Source organism: Urocampus carinirostris, chromosome 19 (assembly GCF_059441175.1).
Source record: "Urocampus carinirostris isolate Australia breed hairy pipefish chromosome 19, RoL_Ucar_1.0, whole genome shotgun sequence".
NCBI classification, from domain to species: Eukaryota; Metazoa; Chordata; class Actinopteri; order Syngnathiformes; family Syngnathidae; genus Urocampus; species Urocampus carinirostris.
In genome coordinates, this window is record NC_142367.1 from 12,439,727 (window position 1) to 12,455,809 (window position 16,083).

General features: G+C 40.5%; 1 protein-coding gene across 2 annotated transcripts in view; it reads left to right on the plus strand.

Moving 5' to 3' along the window:
- The window catches only part of sdk2b (sidekick cell adhesion molecule 2b), a 104,601-nt gene that overhangs the window by 49,189 nt on the left and 39,329 nt on the right, over positions 1 to 16,083 (plus strand). For both annotated transcript variants that reach the window (XM_088324244.1, XM_088324245.1), the window contains exons 13-25: positions 909 to 1,045; positions 2,715 to 2,862; positions 2,935 to 3,075; positions 6,201 to 6,382; positions 6,457 to 6,572; positions 9,535 to 9,730; positions 9,803 to 9,901; positions 12,991 to 13,182; positions 13,258 to 13,379; positions 13,452 to 13,561; positions 14,729 to 14,879; positions 14,957 to 15,194; positions 15,949 to 16,064. In XM_088324244.1, coding sequence (XP_088180370.1) covers positions 909 to 1,045; positions 2,715 to 2,862; positions 2,935 to 3,075; positions 6,201 to 6,382; positions 6,457 to 6,572; positions 9,535 to 9,730; positions 9,803 to 9,901; positions 12,991 to 13,182; positions 13,258 to 13,379; positions 13,452 to 13,561; positions 14,729 to 14,879; positions 14,957 to 15,194; positions 15,949 to 16,064 — 1,948 coding nt within the window. The remainder of the gene's footprint in view (positions 1 to 908; positions 1,046 to 2,714; positions 2,863 to 2,934; positions 3,076 to 6,200; positions 6,383 to 6,456; positions 6,573 to 9,534; positions 9,731 to 9,802; positions 9,902 to 12,990; positions 13,183 to 13,257; positions 13,380 to 13,451; positions 13,562 to 14,728; positions 14,880 to 14,956; positions 15,195 to 15,948; positions 16,065 to 16,083) is intronic.

The window sequence follows — 16,083 nt, forward strand, 5'->3', positions numbered from 1 at the left end:
GAGGAATGCTGTTTCATGCACGCACAAGGAAACGCGATCGCAATGGGGACCGAATTAATGTCATCACTTTACCGAAACATAGGGCGCTGAAAGGTTCTTGCTAAATTAATGCATTATTCATGCATAGTTCATGATTGAGTTCAGTGTTCTTGTATTGAAATGTTGTTTTGCAAAAAAGCTGTTGTTCTCTGAAGTTTTCTTGGAAACTAGTATTTTCAAGAACCTTAGCAATGTTTAACTGTTGTTTACTGAACAATGGTAAAAGCTAGAAACATGAGAGTCAAGGCTTTCTTTCTCCTATGCCGATGTAGCTACAGAACTAAATTTCAAAAATGAGTCAAAATGGAAAAAATTGCCTGGCACTAGATTCCCCTATTTAAGAAAAGCGTCTGGCATTCAATGAGTTAAGAAAAGTTACAAAAAATAATGCGATTAAATAACAGTGTTGCCAATGTTTTTATATAAAAACTAGACTGCTGTCACAGTCTTGTTCCACGGACAGACTGAGGAGATCATTTCTTCCTCATGCCATGAGGCTCTTTAACTCCATCCGGGGGAGTAAAAGCCCACATTAAACCACACCCCCACATTGCATATTACCCTATTTTTATTACAGTGTGTAATTTTATGTAGCACTATTTAGATACTCTTTATCAACACGTTACATTGGGTATTTATGTATTATATTCCTTTTACTTTATTATTGTTTTATTATGGATGGATGGATGGATGGATGGATGGATGGATGGATAGTTGTAACCATTAACTGAGATATTCAATGTCAAAATGTGCCCTAGACTTTCGGATCAGCTTGTATATATTTGGATAATTAGCCTTAGAGTTGTTTATTAATCTGCGGGTGGCAAACGGGCATTTCCGTTCTGCTGTTCCCCCTTCTGCCCCTGCAGACAGCTGCCCCACGCCCCCGAAAACCCCACGGCGGCGCTAAGCAGATCCGAGCGGCGATCTATCAACCTGACCTGGGCAAAGGCCTTCGACGGAAACAGCCCGCTAATGCGCTACATCCTGGAGGTGTCGGAAAACAGTAAGTTGCCTATGCCCTCTTTTTTTGCTAGCTCCGTTTCAAAGAAGAAGAAAAGGAAAAAACGGGTGGTATCCCCGAATGTGCCGTTACGGATTTCAAGTCATGCCGCTTCCGTGTCGTCACCCGCATTAGCCTGTTAGCATGCGCCGGCCCCCCTCCCCTGCCGCGAGCCTAAAAAGGAATTTAAGATTAATACGGGTGGTTAAGGGTGTCAATCATATTCTGATTTTTGAACAAAAAAGCGCTTGGACACAAAAAAGCGGCTGCTGAATTTTCGCTAGCAGTGTCGTCATAAAAGTGGTGGCTCAAACTCTGATGGTGGAAGATTGATTGGGCTTTGTTCTCTTGGGTACTGGGGGCAATTTTTAGTTTGGGGAACACAGTCTTTTGGCGGGATTTTTGGGCTGTTGATAATAAAATGGTGCTTCGGGGCTACAACAGCTAATTTAAGAAGCTGTACAGAATGTGGATCTGTTTTACTCGTGGTCGCCATCTACTGGCTTGTGTCGTCATTGCAGCCTTTCAAGTGTCTTATGCATATGCAAGTATGTACACAACTTACATGCGCTCGAATAAACTTCTTTTTTTCATCTTACTTGGGTTTTGGGTTGACGTTTGGACACTACATAAAAAGGGCCTTTTCTTACTTTCACCATTTTCATCCTACATTAACAGGAAAAAAAACGTGCGGACGAGCATAAAGTCGGACTCTGCATTGTCGATATTTTTTCTCTTTTTTGTTAGCCCTGAGTTAAAGCTGTAACTGGTTTAGCTCAAGAGAAAAAGCAGTGCTAAAAGCCTCAGAGTAAGGGTTAAAATAAAAATCAGTAGTAAAGATTAATAATCTTAGTTAATCTTGGATTAATAGTCTTTGTTTGACTCCGAGTTAACTGAAATACTCTGTATAAATGATTAGAAACTTAAGTTTGTGGTTGTGATTTAGATCTGCATGATTTAGCTCTTAATTTAAAGCTTTAACTGGTTTGACTCAAGGGTAATTAAGTTAACTCAAGAGTTAAATCACTTTGATTTACTCAAAAACATCTGTGGAAAAGCCAAACAATTTTAGTTTGTAGCTCCTGTTTAAATCAGCTTCATCTATATATTGAGTTAACCCAGAGTTAAGGATTTAACTGGATCAATTTAAGGGCATGAACACAGATAAAACAATAACTCAGAGTTAAATCAAGCATTATATTACTTTAATTTAACTTAAAATCAAAACCCATTCGTAGAAAATATCGGGAATTTTAGTTTGAGGCTCCGGTTTAAGTCTGTTTGACTTAACGCTTGACTAAACTCTGAGTTAATGCTTTAACTGGTCCAATCATTTTCTAAACAGTATATTTAAAATTGGAAAAGACACATTGACGTAGATAATTTTTCATTATTTTAGGCCAACAAATGTTTCTGCTAAGTTTAACCATTAACTCGTTTTTTGATAAGCGCAAAAGCAGCGTTTAAGAATTATCTCGGAGTTAACTCAAATAGAATAGAAGTTGTCCCGGGTTTGATTCGTTTGATTGAACTCTTGAGTTAACCATGAGTTAAAGCTTTAACAGTGCTCTTGCTCTTGCCTTTAACCGGAGTTAAAGGTTCAACTTTTGGCTTAGATAATTCACATTAATTATTGTTTCTTGTTTCAAAAATAATAATGGTTTATTTCTAGATGCCCCCTGGGCCGTCCTGCTAGCCAGCATCGAACCCGAATTGTCAGGGGTGACTGTGAAGGGCCTGATCCCGGCGCGGTCGTACCAGTTCCGCCTATGCGCCGTCAATGACGTGGGCAAGGGCCAGTTCAGCAAGGAAACTGATCGGTGAGCCGCCTACATAACCGGCTGTCGCCCTTCACGGCAAACGTTTAATTTTCTTGTACGATGACATCTTAGCGTGTCGCTACCGGAGGAACCCCCTAGCGCCCCTCCCCAAAACGTCATCGCCAGCGGACGCACTAACCAATCCATCATGATCCAGTGGCAGCCCCCACCTGAGAGTCATCAGAACGGCATCCTAAGGGGGTACACAGTACGGTAAGGTTACAGACGTCAAATATCGTTTTTGACAAGACTTGATGGTTAAAGACGTCAAAGGTCTATTTTTGTTAGGCTGCCATTGACAGTTGTAGATGTCAAAGACTCATTTTAGCCAGGCTGCCATCAATGGCTACAGATGTCGAATATCCTTTTTAGCAAGGATAACATCGAAAGTTATAGACACAAATATCTATTTTAGGTAGGCTGTCATTGATGGCTACAGACCCCAAAGACCCTTTTTAGCAAGGCTAGCATCCATTGAGGGGGGGGGGATTTTTTAAGGGTTATTGTTCTGTTTTCTTTATTAATTATCCATTATCCGTTATTGGTCAGTTCATAATACGCTACAAAGCCAAGGAGCCGGGACTCTTACTCTCAGCCAAAAGGCCAAGCTAAGGTCCTAGCCTTAAATAGGCTGCCATCGACGGCTACAGACGTCAAAGATCTTTTTTAGCAAGGCAAACATTGACAGTTATTAATGTCTAAGATCCGTTTTAGCTAGGCTGCCATCAACAATTATTCACATCGAAGACCCATTTTAGCTGCCTTTGACTGCCATAGATAATAATAATAATAATAATAATTTCCTTGTATTGTCATTCTGTGTAACAATGTACACAGAACGAAATGTCGATTGCACCTGACCCGTTGTAGCGAGCCGATGCAGCCGCAGCCAACAGAGGGCGCCGCCGACCACTTTTTAAGTCTTAGGAATGACTCGGCCGGGGCGCGAACCCGAACCTCCCAGTCTCAAAGCGGGCGCCTTACCATCTAGGCTACTGATGCAGGGTTGGGTAGGGTTACTTTTACTTGATTACTTTCAATTACTTTTGGATTACTCCAATAACAAATATGCTAATAAAAGACAAAAGAAACTAAAAATGAATAAAATGATGACTCACGACACGCGGTAAGCTTTCTCTCCTGGCTTTGATCTCTTTGATCTCCGGCAAAACTAACATAAAATGCGACAGAAACAAAATAAAAATAAATCCAAACAGCTTGCCAACCTCATTTCTGCCGTTCCATGTATTCCGTTACTCCCCAAGCCTGCACAAAATTTAGTTATTGTATTTATATTTAGTTTCTTTTGTCTTTTATTAGCATATTTGGTATTGGAGTAATCCAAAAGTAATTGAAAGTAATCAAGTTAAAGTAACCCTACCCAACCCTGTATAGATGTCACATAGCCTTTTTAGCAAGGCTAGCATTGATGGCTATAGACATCAATGATCTATTTTAGGTAGGCTGCCATTGACAATTTTAGATGTAAAAGATCAGTTTTAGCTAGGCTGCCATCAACAGTTACAAATATCAAAAAATAATTTTAAGTAGGCTAACATTGAAAGTTATTAATGTCTAAGATCCACTTTAGCAAGGCTGCCATCAACTGTTATAGACATCTAAGATCCATTTTGGATAGGCTGCCATCGAAGGCTACAGGCGTCAAAGATCATTTTAGCAAGGCTAACATCAACAGTTATAGATTTCTAAGATCCATTTTAGCTAGTCTGCCATTGACAGCTACAGACTCAAAAACTAATTTTAAGTCGGCTGCCATTGAAAGTTATAGACGGCTAAGATCCATTTTGGCTAGGCTGCCATCAACAGCTGTAGACGTCAAAGTTTTATTTTAGCCAGGGTGCCATCAACAGTTATTCACGTCTGAAAGCCATTTAAGCTGCCATTGACTGCTATAAATGTCACGTAGACTTTTTTGCAAGGCTAGCATTGATGGTTATAGACGTCAAAAATCCATTTTATCTCTCTCTCTCTCTCTCTCTCTCTCTGTCTCTGCTTCCCTTTCTTTCTATTTCTCTTTGGATTTCTATCTTTCTCTCTTTTTTCCACCTCTCTCACTATTTCTCATTCTATCCCTCTCTTTTCTCTCTCTCTCTCTCTCTCTCTACCTCTCTCTTTCTATCTATCTTCATCCCCTTTTCTCTTTCACTCTCTTTCACTCTCTCTGTCTCTCTTTTTTTCTTTCTTTGTCTCTTTCTCTGTTTCTCCCCTTCTCTCTTTCTCTCCTTCTTGTTTTCTCCTTCCCTCTTTCTCTCATTCCATTTCTCTTTGGATTTTTTTCTTTCTCTCTTTTTCCACCTCTCTCAATATTTCTCTTTTTCCACCTCTCTCAATATTTCTCTTTGTATCGCTTTTGTTTCTCATTCTATCCCTCTCTTTTCTCTCTTCCTCTCTCTTTCTCTCTATCTATCTTCATCCCCTTTTCTCTTTCACTCTCTTTCACTCTCTCTGTCCCTCTTTTTTTCTTTCTTTGTTCCTCTTTGTCTCTTTCTCTGTGTCTCTCCTTCTCTATTTTCTCCTTCCCTCTTTCTCTCATTCCATTTCTCTTTGGATTTCTTTCTTTTTCTCTCTTTCCCCCACTCTCACCATTCCTCTTTTTATATGTTTTGTTTCTCACATTCTCTCTCTCCTCTTTCTCTCTCTCTCTCTCTCTTCCTTCCTTTGTCTCTCTTTGTTGCACCCTCTCTCTTTCTCTCTTCCTCTCTATCTCATTTCTTTCTCTTATTCAGTCTCTCTAATCTACTGGTCCGGCCCCCGAGAATATATTTGTTGTATCGTGTGGCCCCTGATTTAAATGAGTTTGACACCTCTGCCCTAAGTGAAATTTCTGATTAAAATGCATCCTTTCATAAAAAGCTTCTCAGAGGTTTTTGGGTGAAATGAGTATTTTTTTTAAAACTTGGCAATGTGCTTTACAATTGTAAAGACTGAAATGTATATGTGTGTCCTTTATTTTGATATTATCCGATGCCTGTATAGCTACAGGGCTAAATTTTCTGTAGGTCTTCAAGAAGAGTCAAAATGGGAAAGAATTGGCTGGTTCTTTCCATTTGAGAGAAACATCTGGCATTGAATGTTTTAAGGATTGTATTTTTTTTAATTTAATAACAGTTTTTTGTGTAAATAGTTTGTTATTTCCGTCTGTTTATTGATAATTGGTGGGGTTTTTTGTGCCGTTCCTAAATATTTAGGCTCAAACAAAAAAAAAATTGTAGCATTTACAGCATATCCTATTGTTTTCAGTAGTTTGTTTTTGGTGCTTTGTTTCCCTCTAGCAGGTCGTTAACAGTACTGCATGTTTTCTATTCTGTTTGGTTCAGGTACCGACTGACCGGTCTCCCCGTGGACTACCAAATCAAGAACATCTCCAGCCCAGACGTGACCACACTTCTCCTGGAGGACCTCATCATCTGGACCAATTACGAAATCGAAGTGGCCGCCTACAACGGGGCCGGCTTGGGGGCCTTCAGCCACAAGGTCACCGAGTGGACCCTGCAGGGAGGTAATCACGCCTACCGTCCTACCGTCCGTCCGTCCACACAACTCCATTTATTTTTGATCTTCTCCGCATCCCAGTGCCCACCATCGCCCCCGGCAACGTGCAGGCCGAGGCCGTCAACTCCACGGCGATCCGCTTCACGTGGACGGCGCCCAACCCGCAGTTCATCAACGGCATCAACCAAGGCTATAAGGTCGGAAAAGGGGGGGAAGCAGTTGGGGGAGGGGGGGATTATTTATGTGCTAAAAAATGCATGAAAACAGAGCTTTCATACTAATAATATTGTGTAGAAAAATGGGAGGACACACATTTTAGGTACAGACGCACCCCTACATCGACTTGCGTAAAACTGTAGATACAGAGTATTTTTTCAGGATGTCGAGAATTATTTGGACATTGCTGTAAGTTGGATTTTGTATTGTGAGTACTTTTTTCCGAGTACAGGACATTACATTTTTTCCGACGCAACCGGCACATGGCGCTGTGAGAGGTCACCCAGCATCCACCCCGAAGAAGAAATCAGTTCCCTCTTCCTAGTTCGTCTGTAAACATACAATACTGTATCTCCAGCGCTAAGAACTCTGACATTTTTATTGTTTAATATCTCGTGCATCCATTCAATATGGTTGACACAAAGTGTTTAGAAGAGACGAGCAGTTTCTTTTTAAATTAAAGTGGAATAGGAAAGCTTGATGCGGTTGAGAAAAGGATCAGAACGCTTCTTTTGGGCCACTTTTTACCACGGAGGAGGAAGTAGCCTAACTCTTGAAGCCAATCTTCCAAAAGTAAGTTAAACTCATCTCATCTCATCAGCCGTACCGCTTATCCTCATCAGGGTCGCGGGGGGGCTGGAGCCCATCCCAGCCATCTCTGGGCAGTGGGCAGGGGACACCCTGAACTGGTTGCCAGCCAATTGCAGGGCACACAGGGACAGACAACTCATTCGCTCATTCACACCTAGGGACAATTTGGACCGGCCAATTCACCTGAAATGCATGTTTTTGGAACGTGGGAGGAAACCGGAGTGCCCGGAGGAAACCCACGCAAGCACGGGGAGAACATACAAACTCCGCACAGGAAGTCTGGAGCTGGATTTGAACCCACAACAGGTTCCCATGACATGAACTGTGCCGCACAAGCGCTAACCACTGCGCCGCCGTGCTGCCCTAAGTTAAACCCAACTTTATTTATCTTTATAGAGCATATTATTTTATGAAATGTTTATTTTTTTAGTACAAAACAATACAGGTTACTTATACAATCCTTAAACATACAAAATATAGCACTGAAGCAACTTACGAACAAATTCAACTTGCAAACGTTTGTCGTTCGCAAGTCTTATGTCTTTTAATTGAACTGAAATTGAAATGTATAAAGAATACATAAATACATTTACAACTATTATTTTAACTTTTGTTAGGGGTCTTTGTACTTATTTATTTATTATTATATTTAATAAAATAACTTAAATTGTCAACACTGTCAATCTACAATGATTTTTTTTTAAACTAATTTTAATTTATAAGGATTTTTTCCTTAAAATGGGAAAATATAGGATTTATTTATTTCATTTCAATTGTCAAGACTGATAATCGGAATCATTATTTTGGTATTTATTTAGTCTTATTTTGTCGTATATTTTCTTGTGTACAAAATACTATCGATGGATTATTTGCATTAAATGCATTTTTTGTGATCTAAAAAGCATAAAAGATGATGTATCTTTTAACATGAGTGACAAAAAACTGTGGAAAAAAAACATTGAAGATGCCTCAGTATTTTCGTAGTAGTTCTATAGTTGTAATGTAATATTTATGTAGTAGTACTTTTGTATTATAGAATCACTGTAGTAGTATTTTTGTAGTTTTTTTCTAAAGTCTTTTTTCCCCTCTTTTGGTGTGATAAATATTATTATTGATGGTGTAATGGTGTGTTAAAAAACATTTATATTTGTATTTATTTAATTACAATAGTCAAGACAGGAAAATCGAAAATAAATATTTAAATAAATATGCATGAATAAATAAATACGTGTTAAACTCCTTTTTATCCTAAATATGATTTTTTTCTTCACTAAATTAGATACAGAAAATTAACTGTAACTTTTTACCAGGAAACAATTCTCCTCATTCATTCTTTTTCTTGTTTCAAGACAATTTAACTTTTTTGTGTGTGTGTTGAAAAAATAAAGCGTACTGCATTGAGTGTTCAGTTTCAAATAAACTGTATTTTTTCTAAATTAAATTTGATTTAAACGGTCAAAACAGGATTTCTAGCCCAACAAGACAATTGTAAATGTTTCAAGACAAATACTGTATTTTTCAGAGTATACGGTGCACCTGATTATGAGGCGCACACTCAATATATTCCTCTCTGCGGTAATTGTTTCATATATAAGGCGTACCAGGCTGTAAGGCGCTTGAAATTAAAACTACAATAAGAAGATGGGCTGGCATAAAAAAAATAAAAATAAAAAATAAAAATTAATTCAGCATTTTCCCTAAGTGCCAAAACGTTAAATAAAATGTTGATTTTCTAAACTATTCTAAAGAATTTGGTTCAACTCTTCAGTGAGTATCAAGCCTCTGGAAATAAGTTCAGTCTGATAACTCACCACTTCATGGCAGGGGTGGCTTTGATCTTTTTTGTGCCTCTCCTGTATCCACCGTATGACACTGTATGGCAGTGTGTTGGTGGCCCATACGCTATCTACATGCGATGTGGGGATAAAAGTGACGATATAAGTACAGACTGTTTATGTTTTCAAAGCTTTATTCTTTTTCTAAAAAAGATGACAAAGTCCCCTCATTATAATTGGGGCAGAGAGGGAAGACGTTTCGTGCACGAGCCGAATCGTGTGATCACATCACCGGAAACTTTGGAGCTGAAACGTTCTTGCAAAGTTAATGCATTGTTCATGCATATGTTTAGTGGTCTTGCAATAAAATTGCAAAGTGCCCTTGTGTTTATAAACAATTGTTTAGATATTGGAGGTTATCAGAAATATATAAATGCTTATGTAGGTGTATTTCAATGCAATTATGTATCTCCTAATTTCTACAAATTATAAGGCACACTTTCCGGGCAAATTTTCATGTGCGCCTTACATTCCAGAAAATACGGTAGTTAAACAAATAATAAACATTTTTACACAGTTGCTAGCATGGGAGCCCGGCCAAGAACGTGATTTGTCGGTTGTGACGGCACGGCCCAACTTCCAGGACGGCGTCCACGTAGCCCACGTGACCGGCCTCAAAAAGTTCAGCAACTACTACACCTCGGTGCTCTGCTTTACCACGCCGGGGGACGGACCCCGGAGCCCCCCTAAGCTCGTCATGACGCACGAGGACAGTGAGTACCCAGCCCGATCTCGGATTGTCCCGTTTCTCTTTTTTTCTAAGCCTGCCCTCTTTCTGCGTTTAGCGCCGGGCGCTGTGGGTCACCTGAGCTTCACCGAGATTCTCGACACCTCGCTCAAAGTCAGCTGGAGCGAGCCCAGCGAGAAGAACGGCATTCTTACAGGTGTCCAACTTTTCTTGGTTGTTGCTATGATGCCATACATACATATACATATACATATATATATATATATATATATATATATATATATATATATATATATATATATATATATATATATTAGAGGTAAGATCTGGCCTAAACTACGCAGTTTGGGGGTTTATTTGGGGCCAAGTCCCTCAAATCAAGTGTGCATTGCAGGTGCAGCGCCTAAATGAACGGTTTGGCGCTGAAGTGCGCATCTCGGCAGTGTGCAGCGAACGAAAGTGAAACCAAACAAAATGGCACTGAAAAGACATTTGAATTCTGCAGATTACAAGTTAAAAATAGTGAAATATTTGGCCAAAAAGTAGAAAATAAAGTTTTTAGAGCTTGTAAGATATTGGAGAGAAGGAGAAACGACGTCTGACGTGAGGGAGGTGGTAGGAGGAAACCGCGCGTCTTTTACCCCAAGACCAAGTAGGAAGATTTCTTTGGGTTCAGTGATTTGGGGTAAAAGAACGTTTATCTAAATAATTACTTGGGTAAACGTAAGTGCATGCTGTGCAGATCATCCATAAAGGGGAAAATAACAGGGAGAGAAGTCCAGCCAATCGACTGAATGATTGAGACCTGAAAAGAGCTGGGACAACCGTTTCTAAGGTTACTGTAGGTAATACACTAAGACGTCATGACTTGAAATCATGCATAGCACGAAAGGTTCCCCTGCTTAAACCGGCGCATATGACCATTGGGATGACAAAGAGGAGTCATGGGAGAAAGTTTTGTGGTCGCATTTGAACTTTTTGGTCATAATTCCACTAAGCGTGTTTGGAGGAAGAAGAATGAAGAGTACAATCTGAAGAACACCATCCCTACTGTGAAGCACGGGTGTGGTAGAATCATGCTTTGGGGTGATTTTTCTCCACATGGGACCGAACGAGTGCATTGAATTAAAGAGAGGATGAATGGGGTGTGTATTGTGAGATTTTGGGGAACGACCTCCTTCCCTCAGTCAGAGCATTGAAGATGGGTCGTGGCTGGGTCTTACAACACGACAACGACTCAAAGCACACAGCCAGGAAAACCAAGGAGTGGCTCTGTAAGAAGCATATCATGGTTCTAACATGGCCCAGCCAGTCTCCAGACCTGAACCCAATCGAGAATCTTTGGAGGGTGCTCAAACTCAGTGTTTCTCAGCGACAGTCCAGAAACCAGACTGCTCTAGAGGAGATCTGCGTGGAGGAGTGGGCCAAGATCCCCTCTGCAGTGTGTGTAAACCTGGTGAAAGACTACAGGAAACATTTGACCTCTGTAATGGAAAACCATGGCTACTGTACCTAATATTAACATTCATTTTCTTAGGTGTTCAAATACTTAATTGCAGCTATATCACACAAATAGATCGTTAAAAAATCATGCACTGTGATTTCTGAATTTTTCTTTTTAGTTTATCTCTTTCACAGTGGACATACACCTACGATGAAAACGTCAAGTGTTTAAGCTTGTTGAAGATTTAAGTTTGTTTTTTTATTTAAAAAAATCCCCCAAAATCTACTTTCTCTGAGATTGTTGAAAATGTTTTTAAATGGCACCAATCACTAATGTTGCAGAGGTTTCCACTACCTAGATATAGAAAAAGCCCATTTTGAGCCCAATCAGTCTCAGTATGTAAAAAATGAACCAAGAAATAATTTTACAGGGGTTCCCCATACTTACATTTTAAAAAGGTCTCCCGTTGTAAATCTGATTTTATTGTATTCTCATAGATATTGTGTCCATTTTGGGGCTTCCTCTGTTAAATCACACCAAAAACATCCATTATCTGCACTGCTTATCCTCAGTAGGGTCGCGGGGTGCTGGAGCCCATCCCAGCTATCTTCGGGCAGTGGGCAGGGGACACCCTGAACTGGTTGCCAGGCGTCTCAGGGCACACAGAGACAGACAACTCACTCGCTCATTCACACCTAGGGACAATTTGGACTGGCCAATTCACCTGACATGCATGTTTTTTGGACTGTGGGGGGAAACTGGAGTGCCTGGACGAAACCCATGCAGGCACGGGGAGAATATGCAAACACCACACAGGAAGGTTCGATCTCATGACCTCAGAACTGTGCTGCGGACATGATAACCATTCAGTTGCTGTGCTGCCCTTGCACCAAAAACAATAAAACAAAACTTTAAAAAACATTCGGGAGTTCATACGACTCTCAGATTATTAAAACATGATAAGGTTTAAAATGGCAGCTAGAAATAATTTTACAGGGGTTTCCCACTATATAGGTGTAATAAAACCAATTTTAAAGACAAGTGACTCCCATTAAAAATCTCACTTGTTATACTTGATTCCCACAGAAATTGTTTCCATTTTTTTCTGATTATTCGATGAATAAAAAAATGCAGCTGAAACTTTTATCTATTTTGCTATAAACATGTAAAGCAGGGGTGTCCAAACTTTTGAGAAAGCAACCTATTAGCTCGCCTGTGTAACATTTTCATTTGACTCTTAGGGTCTCGTCAAAAAACTGCTGTACTGTTAAAACAGCATCCAGTTGCTTCACCTTTTCACAGAGTTCATTTCCAGGAAGCATTTTGTAGTCAGCATGTTTTGTCCGACATTGCCTCTTGATATTAAATTATTTAAAAACAGCCACAGTCGCTTGGTAAATTAGGCAGACGCAATTCTTTCGAAATTTTCGAAGAAAAAACACTCCAACATAACTTGTCCTGGAAGCGGTGGCCCTCACAGTCATCTTTCCTTTTTCTATTTACAGTCGCCATGTCAGAAATGGAGTGGGCTAAAATTCTCACGTAAAACCAAGAGCAAGGTAGCTAGGGGCTACTGCCATGATGAAATGGTGATTGTTACAAATGTATCTTTTATCAGCGAGCCTCATAGTATTAATTTTATTACGGAGGCCGCGGGCCAGTAAAAATTTGATCGCGGGCCAGAACTGGCCCCCGGGCCGGACTTTGGGGATGCCTAATGTAAAGGTTTGAAATGGCATCAAGCAGTAATTTGGTAGATTTCCACTACATAAGTGTAAAAAAGTCAATTTGGGGCTCAGTGACTCCTATCCAAAATTTCATTTTTATTGTTTTTCCGACAGGCTACCGGATCTCATGGGAGGAGTTCAACCGCACCAACACCCGAGTCACTCACTACCTTCCGAGCCTTACCCTGGAGTACAGCGTCACCGGACTCACGGCGCTCACCACCTACACCATCGAGGTGGCGGCCATGACGTCCAAGGGTCAAGGCCTGCTGTCGTCCTCCACTATCTCGTCGGGGGTCCCCCCAGGTCGGTCACGGGGATCCTGGACCTTGCGGCACCAGGTCAAAATTGTATTGTAAAATATTCCATGGTACCTCACAGAGCTTCCTGGACCGCCCACCAACCTGGCCATCTCCAACATCGGCCCGCGTTCCATCAATCTACTCTTCAAGCCAGGCTACGACGGCAAGACGTCTATCTCCCGGTGGCTGGTGGAGGCCCAGGTTAGATCGGACCATCCTGATTGGTTGGTGTACGATTGCGGTTTCTATGATAACCACAATGGGTGGTCTTAGGTGGGTTCTGTTGGAGAAAATGAGGACTGGGTGACAGTCTACCAGGTGTCCAATCTCCCGGATGCTCGTTCCTTGGACGTTCCTGGCCTCAATCCGTACACCTACTACAGGTAGGAATGTGTCCTGCATGCATATTGAGTTTTAAATACAAGGTTGGGGTGTCAATTCGGGCTTCGTAAGGGTTTCAGGTCATGGTTAGCGTTTAAAAGTCAAGTTTCAAGCCACTATTGAAGTAATGTTACAAAGTTATAAAATCAAAGATTATAGTTTGAAATTATAACTTAAAATCTGGAGTAGGGTTTTCAAAATTAGGGCTTCAAGACAAGGTAGGGTTTTTATGTCATAGTTCAAGGTCAAGTTTCTAGCCACAATTGGGGTTCTGTTTGAAAAGAATAGAATAGAATGGAATAGAATAGGATAGAATAAATTTATAAATTATAAGGTAATGTTCCGAGATTGTTTAATCAGGGTTTGTGTTTGAAATCTGGATTAGGGTTTCAAATTACAGATTGTATGCCAGGGAGAAGGTTATAAATTACATTTTTATACAATGGTTAGGATTTCAAGCCGTGTCTATTGTTTTATACTAGTGCTTTAAGACAGGGAAAATATTTTAAGAGGATTTTCAAGATTATAATTTAGAGGTAAGGTTTCAAGATAAGTTCAAGGGTCTAGTTTAAGGCTTTAAAATCTGGTTTTGTTTATGACTTATAGTTTTAAATCTGGAGTAGTACTTTTAGAAAGGCTTATCGTTTTAAATTATATTTCCGTGGTTAGACTTTCAAGCCATGGTAGGGCTTAAACATTGTTTTTAAAGTAAAGTAAGGATTTCGAGACCAGATTAGGGTTTCAAAGTCAAATTTGTAGCTAGGACTGAGGTCTGTGTTATTTTTTTAAGTTTAAGCATGCTTCAACTTTATGAAAAAGCTTTGAATTGCATTTCCATGTTTAAAGCCAAAGTTAGGGCTTCAAATGTGGTAAGCGTTTCTAAGTAAGGGTTAAAGCCAGGATTGGATATGGTTTGAATGTTTTCAAATCTGGGGGTTGTTTGAAGGTATGGTTCCTTAAATGGAGTTGGGTTTCAAATGAAGGGTTTCAGTCAGTTCAGTTACATTTTTAAGCAATAGTTGTTCGAATTTCAAGTTTGTTTCGGACTGAGATTTGAAGGTATGGTTTCAAAAGATTGGTAAATTTTCAATTTGTCATCTAACTATAGGTGATAGCAAGTTTAGCTAGCTCCTGTGATTTACATACTGTATGTTGTTTTTCTTGTGCAGATTCAGGATGCGTCAGGTGAATATCGTGGGAAGCAGCGCCCCCAGCCAAGCCTCTAGAAAGATCCAGACACTCCCCGCCCCACCCGATGTTGCCCCTGCTAACGTCACCCTGCGTACTGCCAGTGAGACCAGCCTGTGGATGAGGTGGATGGTAAGTGGGTCAGGTGAAAACCACAGACATTTGCAGACCTTTGCCACATCCAACATGGCGGCTTTCTCTCTATTCAGCCTCTTCCTGAGTGGGAGTACAACAGCAATGCAGACCAGGTGGGCTACAAATTGCAGTATTCCAAAGCGGGTTCGACGGGTCGCCCGCTGACCCAGAACATCGCCGACCGTCTAGAGCGGGAGTTTACCATCGAGGACCTAGAGGAATGGACCGAGTACGAGGTTAGGGTGCAGGCCCTCAACGGTATCGGCTATGGTCCGTGGAGCCAGCCCATCCGGGGTCGGACCAAGGAGTCAGGTGAGGCCAGGTTCTGATTAAACAAACGCTGTACTTGTATTTCTTGCTCTCTTTCTCTCCTTCTCACTCTCTTCCTCCCTTTTTATCTCTCTCTTTCACTTTCTTTGTTCCTCTTTGTCTCTTTCTTTCTCTGTGTCTTTATAACTTTTTTGCTCCCTCTTCCTTTTTCCATTTCTCTCTCTTTTCTCTCTCTCTCGCTTTCCTTTTCTCTCCAACGGTATCACGACAACACTGTATGTAACATCCCACATGCCGACATTTCTTGTGTAAATACCATGTAAATTATAACTTTAGCCTTATCCCCCTTGTTTTATAACCTTATCTTCTCTGTTCCTTTATCTTCTTGTCTCATACCTCACTGTGAATGTGTAAAACTGGAGTGTCATGCCCAATTTCGTTGTCACAATATGTTAACCCATTTTGTAACAATGACAATAAAGGTATATTCTATTCTATTCTATTCTATTCTATTCTATTCTATTCTATTTCTTCCCTTCTCTCTTTCTCTCCTTCTCTTTTCTCTCTTTTTCTCTTTGGATTTCTTTCTTTCTCTTACTTTCCCCCTATCTCACTATTTCTCTTTTTATCTCTTTTTTATCCCATTATCCCTCTCTCTTTCTCTTTTTCTTTGTCTCGAATCTACTTATCCGGCCCCCGAGAGAATGTTTGTTCTATCGTGTGGCCCCCGAGTTAAAGTGAGTTTGACACCCCTGTCCTAAACAGAATGATGCTAAATGATTTATTTCAAATGCAGTCCCTTCCTGTGGCCCCACCAACGTGTCTGCCTTCGCAACAACCTCCAGCAGCATCCTCGTGCGCTGGTCCGAAGTACCGGAACCAGACCGGAACGGGCTCATTTTGGGCTACAAGGTAGATCGTTTTTCCGAAT